We start from the raw sequence: 13,143 nt of genomic DNA on the forward strand, positions 1-13,143 counted from the left end.
ACTTGCACTATAGGCCAGATTGATGTGTCCGAGATCCAGCAAACCTTCCACAGCCTGGGAGTTTACATCTCCCTCCAGCAAGCAGAGAAAATCCTGCACAGGTGAGGCCCTGACTGTCTTTGCATTGCAGCTCCCTCTAGGACAACATGGTACTCTGTTAGCTGGGTTATGCATGGAGACTGCCGCATTGCAGCAGCTACATTAATTTCTGTGGGGAAGTGGCTGAAAAATTGGGGCTGATCAGGGAGGCGCCAGGAGTCTGGGTTACTTAGGATTCAACTTGATGCTGTATGGGGAACAGAGATGGGAAAGTTACTTCTTTGGACAACAGCTCCTAGACTCACACAGCAAGCATGATCACTGTCGATTTTGTTTAGAGGATTCTGGTAGCTGTAGTTCAAAAGAGTAATTTTATTAAGCTCTGTGTGCATATTGGTGCCTGGCTTCTCATATAGCTGCTAGTACCCAAATGTACCTGCAGGTACCCAAGTGTCCCCAGAGAGGACACAATATGTATTGATAGCTGCTTTTTGCCTACTTTATTCCCCACTCCACTCCAGTTGGTTCAATCAGTGTAAATATTACCATATTGCAGTGATGTAGACGTGAGTGAATTGACTCGGACTTAAGTCAGATTCAAGTTGCTTCAGTGACTTGACTCGGAGGAATCAAAAATTGATACACTGAGACTTATATAGTTTTAGTGACTGCCTTGATGGTGCCATTCACTTTGAGTAGCAAGCAGAAACTGCCTCCAAAGTGCAGGGCTCATTTCTCAGAAGGGAACAGCAAATGTGTTAGGCAATGGGCTTGAGGCACAAGGATCTTTCTAAAGCTTTTGAAAAGCTTTAGAAGGCTCTTTTGATGTGCAGCGGGGATGAGCTGCCAAGCAGTTCTCAAGTCCCACCTCAAGCCCATTGACACACGCACTGGCTGTTCCTTCCAAGAAACACACCCCAACTCCTTTTTTCCTGTTAAGGTTAGCTCCTAGACTTGAGGCTTGACTTGAAAGTACAGTGGGCCCTTCCCTTACGTGGGGGGATCCATTCCAGACACACACACACACACACACACACACAAATGTAAAGGAAATACCGCGTATGTTTGAGCCTCATCACATGTAAGGAAATACCGCGTATGCTTGATCCTCATTTAAAACAATGGGGCTTGTGCATGTGGCATGGCATGGTGCGCACACCATGAGCACACGCGCCATTCCCTCTTCCAGCGTGCGGCTTCAGCATATGCTGAAAGCCACGCATGGCACACCCACGTATGATACAGGCACACTGTATCTTGCAAGGAATTGAGACATGACTTGAAAAGGCAGAGACTTGGACTAAAAGACTTGAATACATCACTGCCATATTGATTTGTGATAGTGTCCCTGCCATTAACTATCTGAGTACTGTGTACCAGAGCTCGGAAACATTTCCTTTTTTGAACTACAAATCTCCCAGTTCCCTAGCCCTCATAGGCACTAGCCATGTAACTGGTAGACTCTGGGAACTGCTGGTTCATAAGAGTAACTTTTCCAAGCTCTGTAATATACACAGTAACTTGAGGGAGGAAATGAAGAACATCATTTTCTCAGGCAGAAAAATGTTGTAGGTTGTTTGGTCTCCACCTTCAATTTACTCTACTGAGTACAGGGCCAGATTACCAATGGTTCAATTGGGCCAACTGATCTGAGCTCCTTACAGGCTAGGAGCTTAGTGCTGAAAGGTAAGGTATAGTGTGCTTTCTCTTCTTCCCCAGTTGCTTCTTGAATCTGCCATATACAGATTTATATGCTCAGTATTTCATGTGTTACTTGAGTAAATGAGTAATAATATTTGGGATCAGTCTGTCAGCCTTGCTGAAGTTGTAGGGCAGAACATAAACCTATGTTTTTTGCTGCTATCTCTTGTAATTTGTGTTTTGTTATTATTCATATAGCCAGTTAAGTAACTAATTATTTTTTATGCAGACACTCCCAAAATAGGTCGCATCATTACAGAAAGGGGGCCCTGGTTTTGGAACCGCTCCACAGCCCCAACCACCTTAATCCCCAGCATTGGTTGTGTATGTGTATATTTTTGCAGCATAGACAAAGATGGCACTATGACCATTGACTGGCACGAGTGGCGGGACCACTTCATCCTCAACCCACTGGAGAACATGGAGGAGATTGTACACTACTGGAAACACTCAACGGTAAGCCAGATTACATTCTTTCTGTTCTGCCCTACTTTCCTGTTCCTGGGTGTGGGGAAGAATGGTTGGCTTCTTTGAATAGAGAAGGGAAGGCATGTGGAGACACATGGCAGGTAAGTTAAGTCGATTTGCATTGCACTGGCCTTAGCAAGAAGTTAAAACTTCATAGTGTTCAAATTGAAATGCCTACCAAAAATGTATTTGTTGATGCCGACAAGGTAATTATTCTTATGTTGATTATTGAAAAATTGTTTTAATTTATTTTTTAAAAATCTTTTAAATTATTTGTTCATTTTTTCAAATTACATTATTTAAATATACTGTCTATTTCATATGAATCACTTAGAGATCTTACGACAGCAAACAGCATTTATGTATGCAAATAAATATGTGATAAACATACAGATGCAGCCCTCCAGTAGACAATATTTGTACTTTCCAACTATTAATACAGAATGAATAGTCTGTGCAGTTTCTGACTGCACATTCCTACTATGTGCAGTTTTTCACAAAAATGAATTTTCCCAACTGAGAAGGCAAATCAAGCAGGAGATCTTGCAGTCCTTTGTTACTCATCCCCAATCCAATGTGACCAAGTTTCTTTTGAGTTACATGAGCCAGGCTCATGTTGGGCCACTGTGTCATGCCACTTACCCATCTGGGCAGAACAAGGACGCTGAGCTGGATTCAAAGTAGCACCTCCTCTCTTCTGGCCACGTGGCTTGACGGTAGCAAGTTTAATATTGTATGCAAGAGGAAAAGGATGAACCAGAGCAGAGAAGACTGGAATCAAGTCAAAAGGCTCTGCTCCATCCTCTGCACTGTCTGAGGAACCTGTGGCCCAATAGAGGGCATTGGATTCTATCTCCCATTATTCCTGGCAGGCCATGCTGGCTGGGACTGATGGGAGGGGCTGATGATGGGGTACAGGTTTGCCATCTCTGCTCTACCCAGACAGAATTGGTTAACCTATAACCAGTGGAGGCATGTGGTCCTTGGCCAGATTTTAAAAGGTGCTGCATAGGAAATCAGTTCAGATCTCTGCAAGAAGGTCTTTTCCACACCAGCTCACTAAGTGGATAAAAAGAGAAAGAATGGGGTGATAAAGGAAAGATTAGGTTCCTTCTACAGAACTGTATAACAAACAGTCTTACTTAAAGTGATAGTCCCTGGACTGTCACTGGTCCCTGAACCATTAGCCCCCAGTCTCCACCAAGTTTCTAGAAAACAAAGAGACAGTTATGAACAATGGGAGCAAATATGGTGTCAGTCTCTGACACACTGTGTGGGAAAATAATTGCTGGTCCTCCACATTTAATAGCCCAGGAACTACTGCTGTACTCAGCTATAGTACTTTGACGTACAGTATAACTAAAACCTAGGGAATCCTAGGAATTGTAGCTTCAGAAGGCACTAGGGGGTCTCTCTGGCAGACAGTTCTAAGTACCTCTCCCTAAAGTACAAATCCCATGATTCAGCAGGATGGAACCATGGCAGTCAAAGTGGAACCCTATTGCTATAATTCTGTACTGTGAAAGAAACCTGAGAGACAGAGAGAGGAGAAAGTGTCAGAGAGAGAAAGAGAAGAGCTTGCCTATTTCAGGACATGCCTTGCTGTTGGCATGGAGCTTAAATATATAACTCCACCTGTCCTTAACAGCAAAAAAGGTAGCCCAAACTTCAGTAAGGGATTTTCTCCTGGCTGGAGCTTGGGAAAGTTACTTTTTTTAACTAAACCTCCTAGAATCCCCCATGCAGGATGGGAACTGGATTCTGGGGGTTGTAGTCCCTTCTCCCAAAATACAAGGTAAAGTTCAAGGTCTGCTTCTCCATCCAAGCCATGTCTCTCAAGGAAACAAGCTAGCTAGGAAGGTGCCATCCACTGAGAGTGTCTGAGCTTCCCTTGTATCCTTTTCTGAATGCTACAGGAACTGGTCAAGGCGGGTGGGATTGGGCGGATATAATAGGAACCACAAAAGTTCAGCTCCCCAGGTGCTGGGTGCTAGCCAAGGTCCTCTTTCTTCACTTTCCTGTTCCAGCCACGCTAATCTCATCAGCCGATCGGAACAAGGCAGATTAAAGTTTATATTTAAACACAATGTCATGGCCCCCAGGTGGGGGGGGGGGAGGAAGAGAGAAAGAAAAGGAAGGCTTGCTGGACTGGGCTATTAATTTGGGGTGGAGGGCCTGGTGAAAAGGGGTTTGGTCATCACAAGGGATGGATAAGCTATTACCAGGGCCTATCTGTTTGCTGCCTGATGGAAGGGGCAAAATAACCCTCCATTCTGTGTGCTGAAGTGAATAGAATGAACAGTTGAATGTTGATAGGAAAGTGTCTTCCACCACACTTCAGGGTAGGTAGGAGTGCAAGGCAGGCCCCATAGTTCTCCCTGCCAACTGAGAAGAAGGGCCACAATTCTCACCCATGGGGCTTCCTTTGCTGTCCTTTCTGTGTCCACCGCCTAAGGCAACTGTCTCACTCTGCCTAATGGTAAAGCTGGCCCTTGGCACCAGATACCCCTTCTGTGCCACACTGCTTTGTTCTTTGCCTTCTTCTCTCCACCTTTGTTCTTCACCTTCTCTCCTCACCTCCTCGTGTTCTTAGCCTTCTTCTCTCCTCAGCATGGACCACTCAAATCAGTGCCAATATGCCTAACTGCTGCTCATTCTTTTCTTTTCTGTACAATTTTGAGACTGCTGGAGGTGGAGACAGGTGCAATTCTAGATGGGCACAGGGCCGGGGAATCTAGTGCTGAGCATTGGGCAGACATCAAGAGGTGGGACCAGGCCCTACCTTACAGCAAGCTTGACAATGCCCCTTAAATGCCCAATTTTCAGATAGTGGCAGAGAAGGAGATGCACAGATCCTACTAGAGGGACATGATCAGTGTGAAAGTTCCCCTCTGGAAGTCCTGTTTCTACTATTGGAATTCATGTATGAGTGTGAAAGTATATCACTCCCATTCAACAAAATGAAATGTGTATAGGAGAAACCTCCTGAGAGATTCTATCTACACCATGACAGTTGGGTACCTTTGGACTGGAGCCAAACTAATTTGGGTCAACAACCCTCTTCTAGGATGCTGTTTCTTTCACTGGACCTAATTCCTTGCTTGAGTTAAATATTGAATTTACTTAAATAAGGCTGTTCTTATTTAAACACTGTTATTTTTTTATAAAATATTAAAATATGAATAGACATGAATGTGCAAATGAAGATAGGCACACTAAATAAACAAAATATTTTTGTATATGAACAAAACATCATGGAGGGGGCACAATGTCTTCATATAGATGTAATTGGGGGGGAGGGGTCCAAAAGGTAAAGGTTTGTGTGCCATTGCTCTAAAGTGATGGACAGGATTGGCTCCCCCATCCAAGCCCTTCCCCTTCACCCGCTGCTTAGCTCTTCAATCCCATTAGAAGATTGCCGGAGGGTTTACTGCCTGCCTTCCTTGCAACCTTCTCACTTTTTTGTAGCATCCTGACATGGAAGAGCTCTCTCCTGTGAGAGAGAGCTCAAAAGGCCAGAGGCCCTCAAGGGTCCATGGAAATGCAAGGCTGCTGGCTTTGGCCGAGTTGTGGGAGACAGACTTCTGGCACCCCAGCGGTTTGGAGTCAGTCCTGTGGGAGCATGACATGGTAGGGCCAACTTCTCTTGCTCCTGGAGCTTCCTTTCTTTCTTCTTCCCAACCTCACTGGCTGCCGCAGAATGCTAGATGTCACTAAGTTCCTGGCTCTAGGTGTCTAGGTTTCCTTCCTTTCCCTTCCCTTCTCTTTCCCTTCTCTTAGGAGTGGCCTAGGGAAACCAGAGCTTTCGGAGTGAATCTCTTGATTTGCACAGGTGCTGTTAGCCTCTGCTGCATCCCTTTGGTTTCCCTGTCCCCTCTGAGTTTACCTGTAATTCCTACTAGAGGAGAGAGATTTTCCCAATCAGAGCTTTCAGAGTTGATCTCTTGATTTGCAGAGGATTTCCAGGATCTCTTGAGTCACACAGGTGCTGATATGCTCTGCTCCATACCTGTGGCTTCCCTGTCCCCTCTGAGCTTACCTGTGTTCCTACTGGAAGCTATAGGTTTTCCTGACAACAACAACATATTATTGTGAGCTGTCTCAGTTGTAATGCAGACTATTTGGGAGTGGTAGAGTGAGTGTGCGTGTGAGAGGGTCTTGAATGTGCACTTAAGGCTCATTAACCTGACAGAAGACCTCCTCCTGCTGGAAATGAAAAGTGCTAGAACTGGTTTGTTGAGAGGGATCAACACAGTATTTTCGCCTCCATTTTCACATTCTGATTCAAGATGGTGGCTGATAGTGGTTGTTTTATAGAATTTGCACAATCCAATCTATTACACAATAATACAAGGCATCACAATGTTTGCCTCTTCCCTTTGTGCCTTCCTTGTTTATCATGTTTTAAAAAGCAGCTAAAATAAAAAATAACCAGAGCTTGGAAATGTTACCTTTCACGACTTCAACCACAGAACCCAGACGTTGCATGCCCCCCCCCCCCCAATGTAGCTGGGGAAAATAACTGTGTCCAGGTTCTGTCCATGATCCTGACAGTGTATGTCAAAGGAAGGCTCTGAAACTAGGAAAATAGTCCTAGAAACACAGGATTTGATCCAGACGTATGAGCCCAGTTATGTGGGTTTATTGGTTTCCCTCTCTCCAGTCTTGCCAGATGGTGGCCAAAATATATATCTGGAACAGGGGTGAAAGACTGAGGATGGGCACACTGACTGCCAGAAAAATTAAATTTTAAAAAATTACTCCCAAATATGCCTGAACACCCCCGTTTGGAGGCATGGAGGGCATTTTCACCATGTTTTAGAGGGGTTTTGTTTTGTTTTGTTTTGTTTTGTTTTGTTTAGTTTTGGAGAGGACTTTTTTTTAACAACAGAGAATGAACAGAATCTTCCTGTTTTCAGCTTCTCCTCAGCCTAAATTAGTCCAGGCCCTTCCAAACCTGGTAGAATTGTCCTCCATGCTCCCTGAAAGCCATTTTGGAGCAAATAGAAAATTTGGGGGGTCCCAATTTGTTTTTTACCCGGGGGGGCAGAAAGCATCCAAATGCCCCTCAAAAATGTGGTAGAAATGTCCTATCTATGTGTATGGGGGTATTTTGGACCCAGAAAATAAATTACCCTGGTGCTCCCAAAAATGGTCTTGGAGGATACATGCACACACACACACCAGCAGCACCCTGACCATCGTCGGTCTAGAACAGTGGTCCCAAAACATTTTCTGGTTATCATCCCCTTTCCTCTTGGTTGCTACCCCCTAGTGCCCACTGACATGTTTATTTCTTGATCATATGTCTCCTAGTCTACTTCAAATTGAAAACAACTAATCTACTGTAGATCTCGGCTCCCTTTGCACCCAGTTACCTTGCAAGCAGCAACAGAACAGCTGCTGAGCAGTGCTGGCATTGCTTCAAAGACCAGTCCAAGCCAGAAGTTTTTCGGTCACTGTTCAACTCCTGCTGAGTCGCTGCTCCCTTTGCACCAGTTATCCTGAAAGCAGTGACTAAGCAACTGGCTGACCAGCAACTGAGAAGCCTCTTGCCTATTCTGACCTTCCAGCAAAGACTAGTGTAGGTAAGAGGCCTCTTGGTTGGTGCACAGCCAGCTGCTTAGTTGCTGCTCCCAAGGTGACCAGGTCACCTTCTCCCAGGCAAGGAAAGACTCTCAATTCTTCTTTGTTGGAGCATAGAAGGGCACAGCCAGTGTGTGTGTAAGGGATTTACAGAGGAGTTTATCACACAGGAGGAATTTCTCTTAATTTCAAATGAAAAGAAAGTGGGGCCAGAACGCATTCATGTAAAGTCACTAGAACTGGCTCCCTATTGCCCAAAAATAGCATGCCATTGCCCGACTTTGCGTGTGGCGGTCTATCACGCAATAACGTTAAACCCCATGATTGCGTTCAGATTGCCATTGGATTATACTTCCAATTTCCCTTGTCTGATAAACTCCAGAGGCCACATGCTCAGGACTGGAAACTGGTGTGGATGGGGAAATGAGAGATTTTAACTATAGGAGCCACTTCAAGATGAATGACTCTTTTCAAGAATTCCCCCTGGATATTCCCCTGCCTCCTTCTCCAGAGACATGTCTTCTCCAAACAGCTTCAAGCGTTATCCCCAACACACACAAACACATATGTACACCAGCAGTGTTTCTTCTGCTTCCTCTTCCCTTGGCCTGTCCAATGAAAGAAAGCAGGAGTGCAGCTCCAACCTGCCAGCCAAGTTCCAACAAAGCTCACAAAACTTAAGCAAGGTCCCAAATTTGAAAGCTTTTTTTAGTACCTCTTCTGAGTTATTTTTGCAGTGCAGATGCAGCCTTAGTTATATTAAATCACACACAAGCCCTTGAATGCTAGAATGCATTAATTGTGAAATTCCAGCTGTCCTCAAACAGAATCTGGAATAGGTTTTCAATTGGTGTAGCAAAGCCTTGGGTGTTCTATACAAATCTGTGGTTTATATCCCCCAGTTTAACCTGGGAAGTGGTTTATACCAGCTTTGTTGTCAACATTCTTGAAACACACTGCAGCAGACAAAGTGGAGTAGGAGACCTTCTAGAAATACTAAAGAGCAAAGTGCCTAAAAATAAGTTGTTGAATGAATTTAAAGCTATTTACTGTATATATTCCTGTATAAGTCTAGAGATTTTAGTAAAAAAAATGATGCAAAAAACCTGAGCTGACTTATCCATAAGTCAATGTAAGTTCTGTACTTTAACTGTAATAGAACAAGGAGCCATCCTCTGGTGAAAGGCAATAGTGTAATCTGTCCTGGAAACACTGACCCCCCCCCCTGCTCTCTCATCTATCCAGTCTTTAGTGTAAGCACAAAAGTTATGCCTCCTGGAATGTTGTACATTCTTTGGCATTATTTTCCTTCATCCTTGAGATCCTTTCTTATGTGCTCTTAAGTTTACCCTCAACTTACCCATGAGTCATATCAAAATCCATAATTTTGGGCCCAAAACCTGCTCTCGGCTTATACCATGGTCGACTTATAGTCGAGTGTATACCAGGGCCGTAGCTAGGGGAGGGCAAGAGGGGCACTGCCCCAGGACCCCCAGCTAAAGGGGGCCCCAAGGTAGGGTTGCCTAAAAAAACATGCAGCAGCAGGGCCGTCAGCGTGCCATCACAGCCGCCAGGAGGAAGCCGGAGGGAGCTGCTGCTGGCTGCTGCTCGTAGCTGGCCTGGGCTGGGGGAGAAATATGGCTGAGGCGCTGGTGCTGCCACCCTTCTGGCCTCGCTGCAGCCCAAGGAGGATGTGCCCTTGAAGGAAGAGGAAAGAAAGAGGAGGAGAGCCCCTTGGGGAGAGAGGGAGCTTGGCTTCAAGCTCCAGCAACTCCTTCCTTTGTTGTTGTTGTTGTTGTTGTTGTGTGCCTTCAAGTCTTTTTGGACCAAGGCAACACTATCCTGGCTTTTTCTTGTTCCTCCTCTCCTCCTTCTCCTCCTTTCTTCTTCTTTTCCTCCTCCTTTCTCTTTCGCCTTCCTCCTCCTGATGCTCTCCTTCTCCTTTCTCCTCCTTTCCCCCTTTCTCCTTCTTTTCCCCCTTCTCCTTCTTCTTCTTCTTCTTCTTCTTCTTCCTCCTCCTCCTCCTCCTCCTCCTCCCTCTCCTCCTGGTGTGTGTGTGTGTGCTGGAGCATGGAGGGCTTTCTGGGGCTTGCCTTGGGTGAGTGCCATCAGGCCCTGGCTAGAGGAGGCCCAGAGCCCTCCTGTCTGTTGGGGCCCTGCTCTTCTCCCCCCCCCCACCACTTTGCCCCAAGATGGCTCCCTCCAACAAGACCCCTGGTAGGCTCTTCCCAAGGGTTGGGCACCTCCTGTGTTGTCGTTTCATCATCAGGTGGTTTTAGTGGCAAGCTTTGTCAGGGATGATGGGAGTTGTAGCTCTTCACCTCTGGCTCAAACTCACCACCTTGTTACACACCGGCGCTGACCAGTTTTGGCCAGTGGATAAAGCTTTGCTCTAAAGCAGCAGAGTTACAGAGAATAGGCTGAAGACCCTGACAAACTCTCCAAGCCTTCTCACTCTTGCTTCCACAGAAGTCTTCACACTTCTTCAGGATCCAGCTGGCTCTTGTATCTTCACTCAAGACACCAGACAACTCAGTAGTCTTATATAAAAGATCTACTTTATTCTACTATATACAGCTCCAAAACTATCCAACACAACTCCAATACAACTATACTCCTCCACTACTACTACCCACACAATACATTGGGATTCATAGCCATTATTATAGTCATTGGATAATACCACCCACTGTTGTCTGTTTCCACCCAGTGGGCGTGTACATCCACTCTCATTGGCTCTCTTGTTTCTATCCAGAATTGATGATTTCATCATCTCAGCCTTGACCACTTAACAATTCTCAGGTGTGTTCAATTATCCACTTTACATTTCTGTCCTTGGCATTTAGGACTTGTTAATTCCATTACCTTTTACACCTGTGTGGCTTCTAATTGCTTCTGCTGAGACACCCTGACTCTCACATACATGTTTTATTTCATTCACTGTATATCCCATGTTGCATTTTCCTTAACAAGCTTTGCCATTGCCTTCCTCTGAGACTGAGACAGTGTGACTTGGGTGTGTGCAAGAGTGCATGTGTGTGTGCATGCGCCTTCAAGGGGTTTTCTTGGGAGGTTTGTTCAGAGAGGGTTTACCTTTGCCTTCTTCTGAGGCTGAGAGTGTGTGACTGTCTCAAAGGTTTTCTTGGAATATTTGTTCAGAGGGGGTTTGCCTTCACCTTCCCTTAAGGCTGAGAGAGTGTGACTAGCACATTGGGGTTTTTTAATGCCCAAGCAAGGGATTGAACCCTGGGCCTCCTCCACCACTGCCTCCTGCTGCGCTTCCTGAGATGCATTTAACCTCAGAGGTGATCCAAAATCTCTGTCTTTGAATTGTATTATTATTATTATTATTATTATTATCTGAAAGAAAGAAGTTGGCAGCATGAGCTTTCCAAAAGCCTGTTTCCTCAGATGCATTTAGTCTCGTGGTGATCCAAAATCTCCATGTCTTTGAATTCAGTTTTATTATTATTTGTAAGAAAGAAGTTGGCAGTATGAGCTTTCCTAAAGCCTACTTCCTCAGATGCATTTAGTCTCACAGGTGCAACAAGATCTCTGTAACATAAGGATTTATATTAATGTTTTTTTAAAAAAAAGTTAAAGTTTTTAGCTTTTAGTTGGTTATGTCCTCCATTTTTCTCGAATGCCCCACTTTTCGGGGTAAATTTTGTCCAACATTTGACCTATATTTCGGTCTAAATTTTGTCCTACAAATTTTGGGTTGGGCATTGTAATTTTATGATTTTCGTTTGATATAACTGTTATGGATTATTTTATAGAACCCGCCTCAATCCATAAGAGAGAGGCGGGATTATTATTATTATTATTATCCCGCCTCTCTCTTATTATTATTATTATTATTATTATTATTATTATTATATTTTTCCTACATTTTCCCCGGTTTGGTAGTAGAGAATTATGGCAACCCTACCCCAAAGGAGCTGCACAAGCCACATCATCGACACGCACCCCATGTAAACAGTGGTGTGCCAAGATGGCACCCACGATGCACAGCAGGACTTGGGACATTAAAAAACATAGGGGCCCCAAATGTACTTTCTGCCCCAGGGCCCCTAAAGGCCTAGCTACGGGCCTGGTGTATACGGTAATTGTATCATATGATTTTAAGTGGGAAAAGATCCAGAAAGTTTATAAAAAGGAACAGAAAGTAGTAGAAAAGAAATAAGACATGTAATACAATATGTTATTTCTCTAAACTGTTGTGACTAATGGCCAGGGGATATTTTCCAAGAATGGGAAGGAATTGCCTTTTAAAAGTATCTTCCATGCTCCGTTGGCATTTGCTGGCGGTAAAAAACAAAAGAGCTCAAACCTAAAATGGATTCCACAAGTTTGCCTTTCCCTGGCTTATATGTTTCCAGTGAAAATGCCAGGAAATACACCAGGACCTTATCTTTTCAAAGTTGATTCCTTCTCATGCTGAGTTAAGGGCTCTTACAGCCTTGGTTTTGAGAAATGATTTGTAAAATATCAGTGGAAGAACAATGAAGTAGGTTCTTGTCTATGCAATTTCTTGGCTAGATAAAAAAGCTGCACTTTAAATGAAAGCTGGACTTTCAAAGAAGGGAATGGGATACCTGTGAAGGGACTGCACCTTCCTCGGGGTTTATTTGGATGCAGCCCTAGACATTTCCTCCTTTGTGGAATATCAGTTCCAAAGTAGTTAATGACAAAGCGAAAGACCTTTGGAAGAGATTTCAGCTCATTTCAAATAGGCAGCCCCCGGACAGACCAGGATGGAGTTTTTTCCAAGCTTGAAATACTCCTGGAAATTTTTTGACCTGTCAAGTATGTCATGATTATCAGCTTACTTTCAAGGCACAAAGCCTGGTTTAGGATTCTGGAAAGAGATTCCTTTCTAAGATCCTTTCTTAGGCACAACATGCTGGGACTCACAAAGGTAGCGTGTGTGTATGTGCCATCAAGTTATCTTTTGGCAGCCGTATGAATTTCATAGGGTTTTCTTAGGCAAGGAATACTCAGAAGTGGTTTTACCAGTCCTTTCCTCTGAAATATTTCCTTAGTACCTCAGTGGCATCACTAGGGTTGGCGTCACCTGGTGTGGTAACTCATAGTGTCTCCCCATATTAACATCTGCCCAAACCACAACATACAGTATCCTTAGTCCTGTTTTTTGTACTAATATTACTCATAAATCATACTTCAGTATATCACTGAATGTCATGGCAAATGTTGCGACATAAACAATTAGCAAAATAAAAATTATGCCTTTACAGTACAGTATTGTACACACAGCTGTATTTACATATACATTGTTCATGTTGCTAAAGTGAAAATTTTGTAAGGTGTGATGTTTTAAGGAAAACT

At 44.2% G+C, this 13,143-nt stretch overlaps 1 protein-coding gene across 3 annotated transcripts in view; it reads left to right on the top strand.

Annotated features, from left to right (window-relative positions):
• Positions 1-13,143, top strand: part of SLC25A23 (solute carrier family 25 member 23) — an 85,530-nt gene that overhangs the window by 40,981 nt on the left and 31,406 nt on the right. For all 3 annotated transcript variants that reach the window (XR_016272369.1, XR_016272370.1, XM_089486508.1), the window contains exons 3-4: positions 14-101; positions 2,085-2,196. Coding sequence is in view for 1 of the 3 variants with exons in the window: in XM_089486508.1 (XP_089342634.1) it covers positions 14-101; positions 2,085-2,196 (200 nt within the window). In the remaining 2 variants the exon portion in view is untranslated. The remainder of the gene's footprint in view (positions 1-13; positions 102-2,084; positions 2,197-13,143) is intronic.

The sequence above is a fragment of the Sceloporus occidentalis genome, unplaced genomic scaffold (genome assembly GCF_023333645.1).
Source record: "Sceloporus occidentalis isolate IW3139 unplaced genomic scaffold, rSceOcc1.0.p SCAF_1, whole genome shotgun sequence".
NCBI lineage: Eukaryota > Metazoa > Chordata > Lepidosauria > Squamata > Phrynosomatidae > Sceloporus > Sceloporus occidentalis.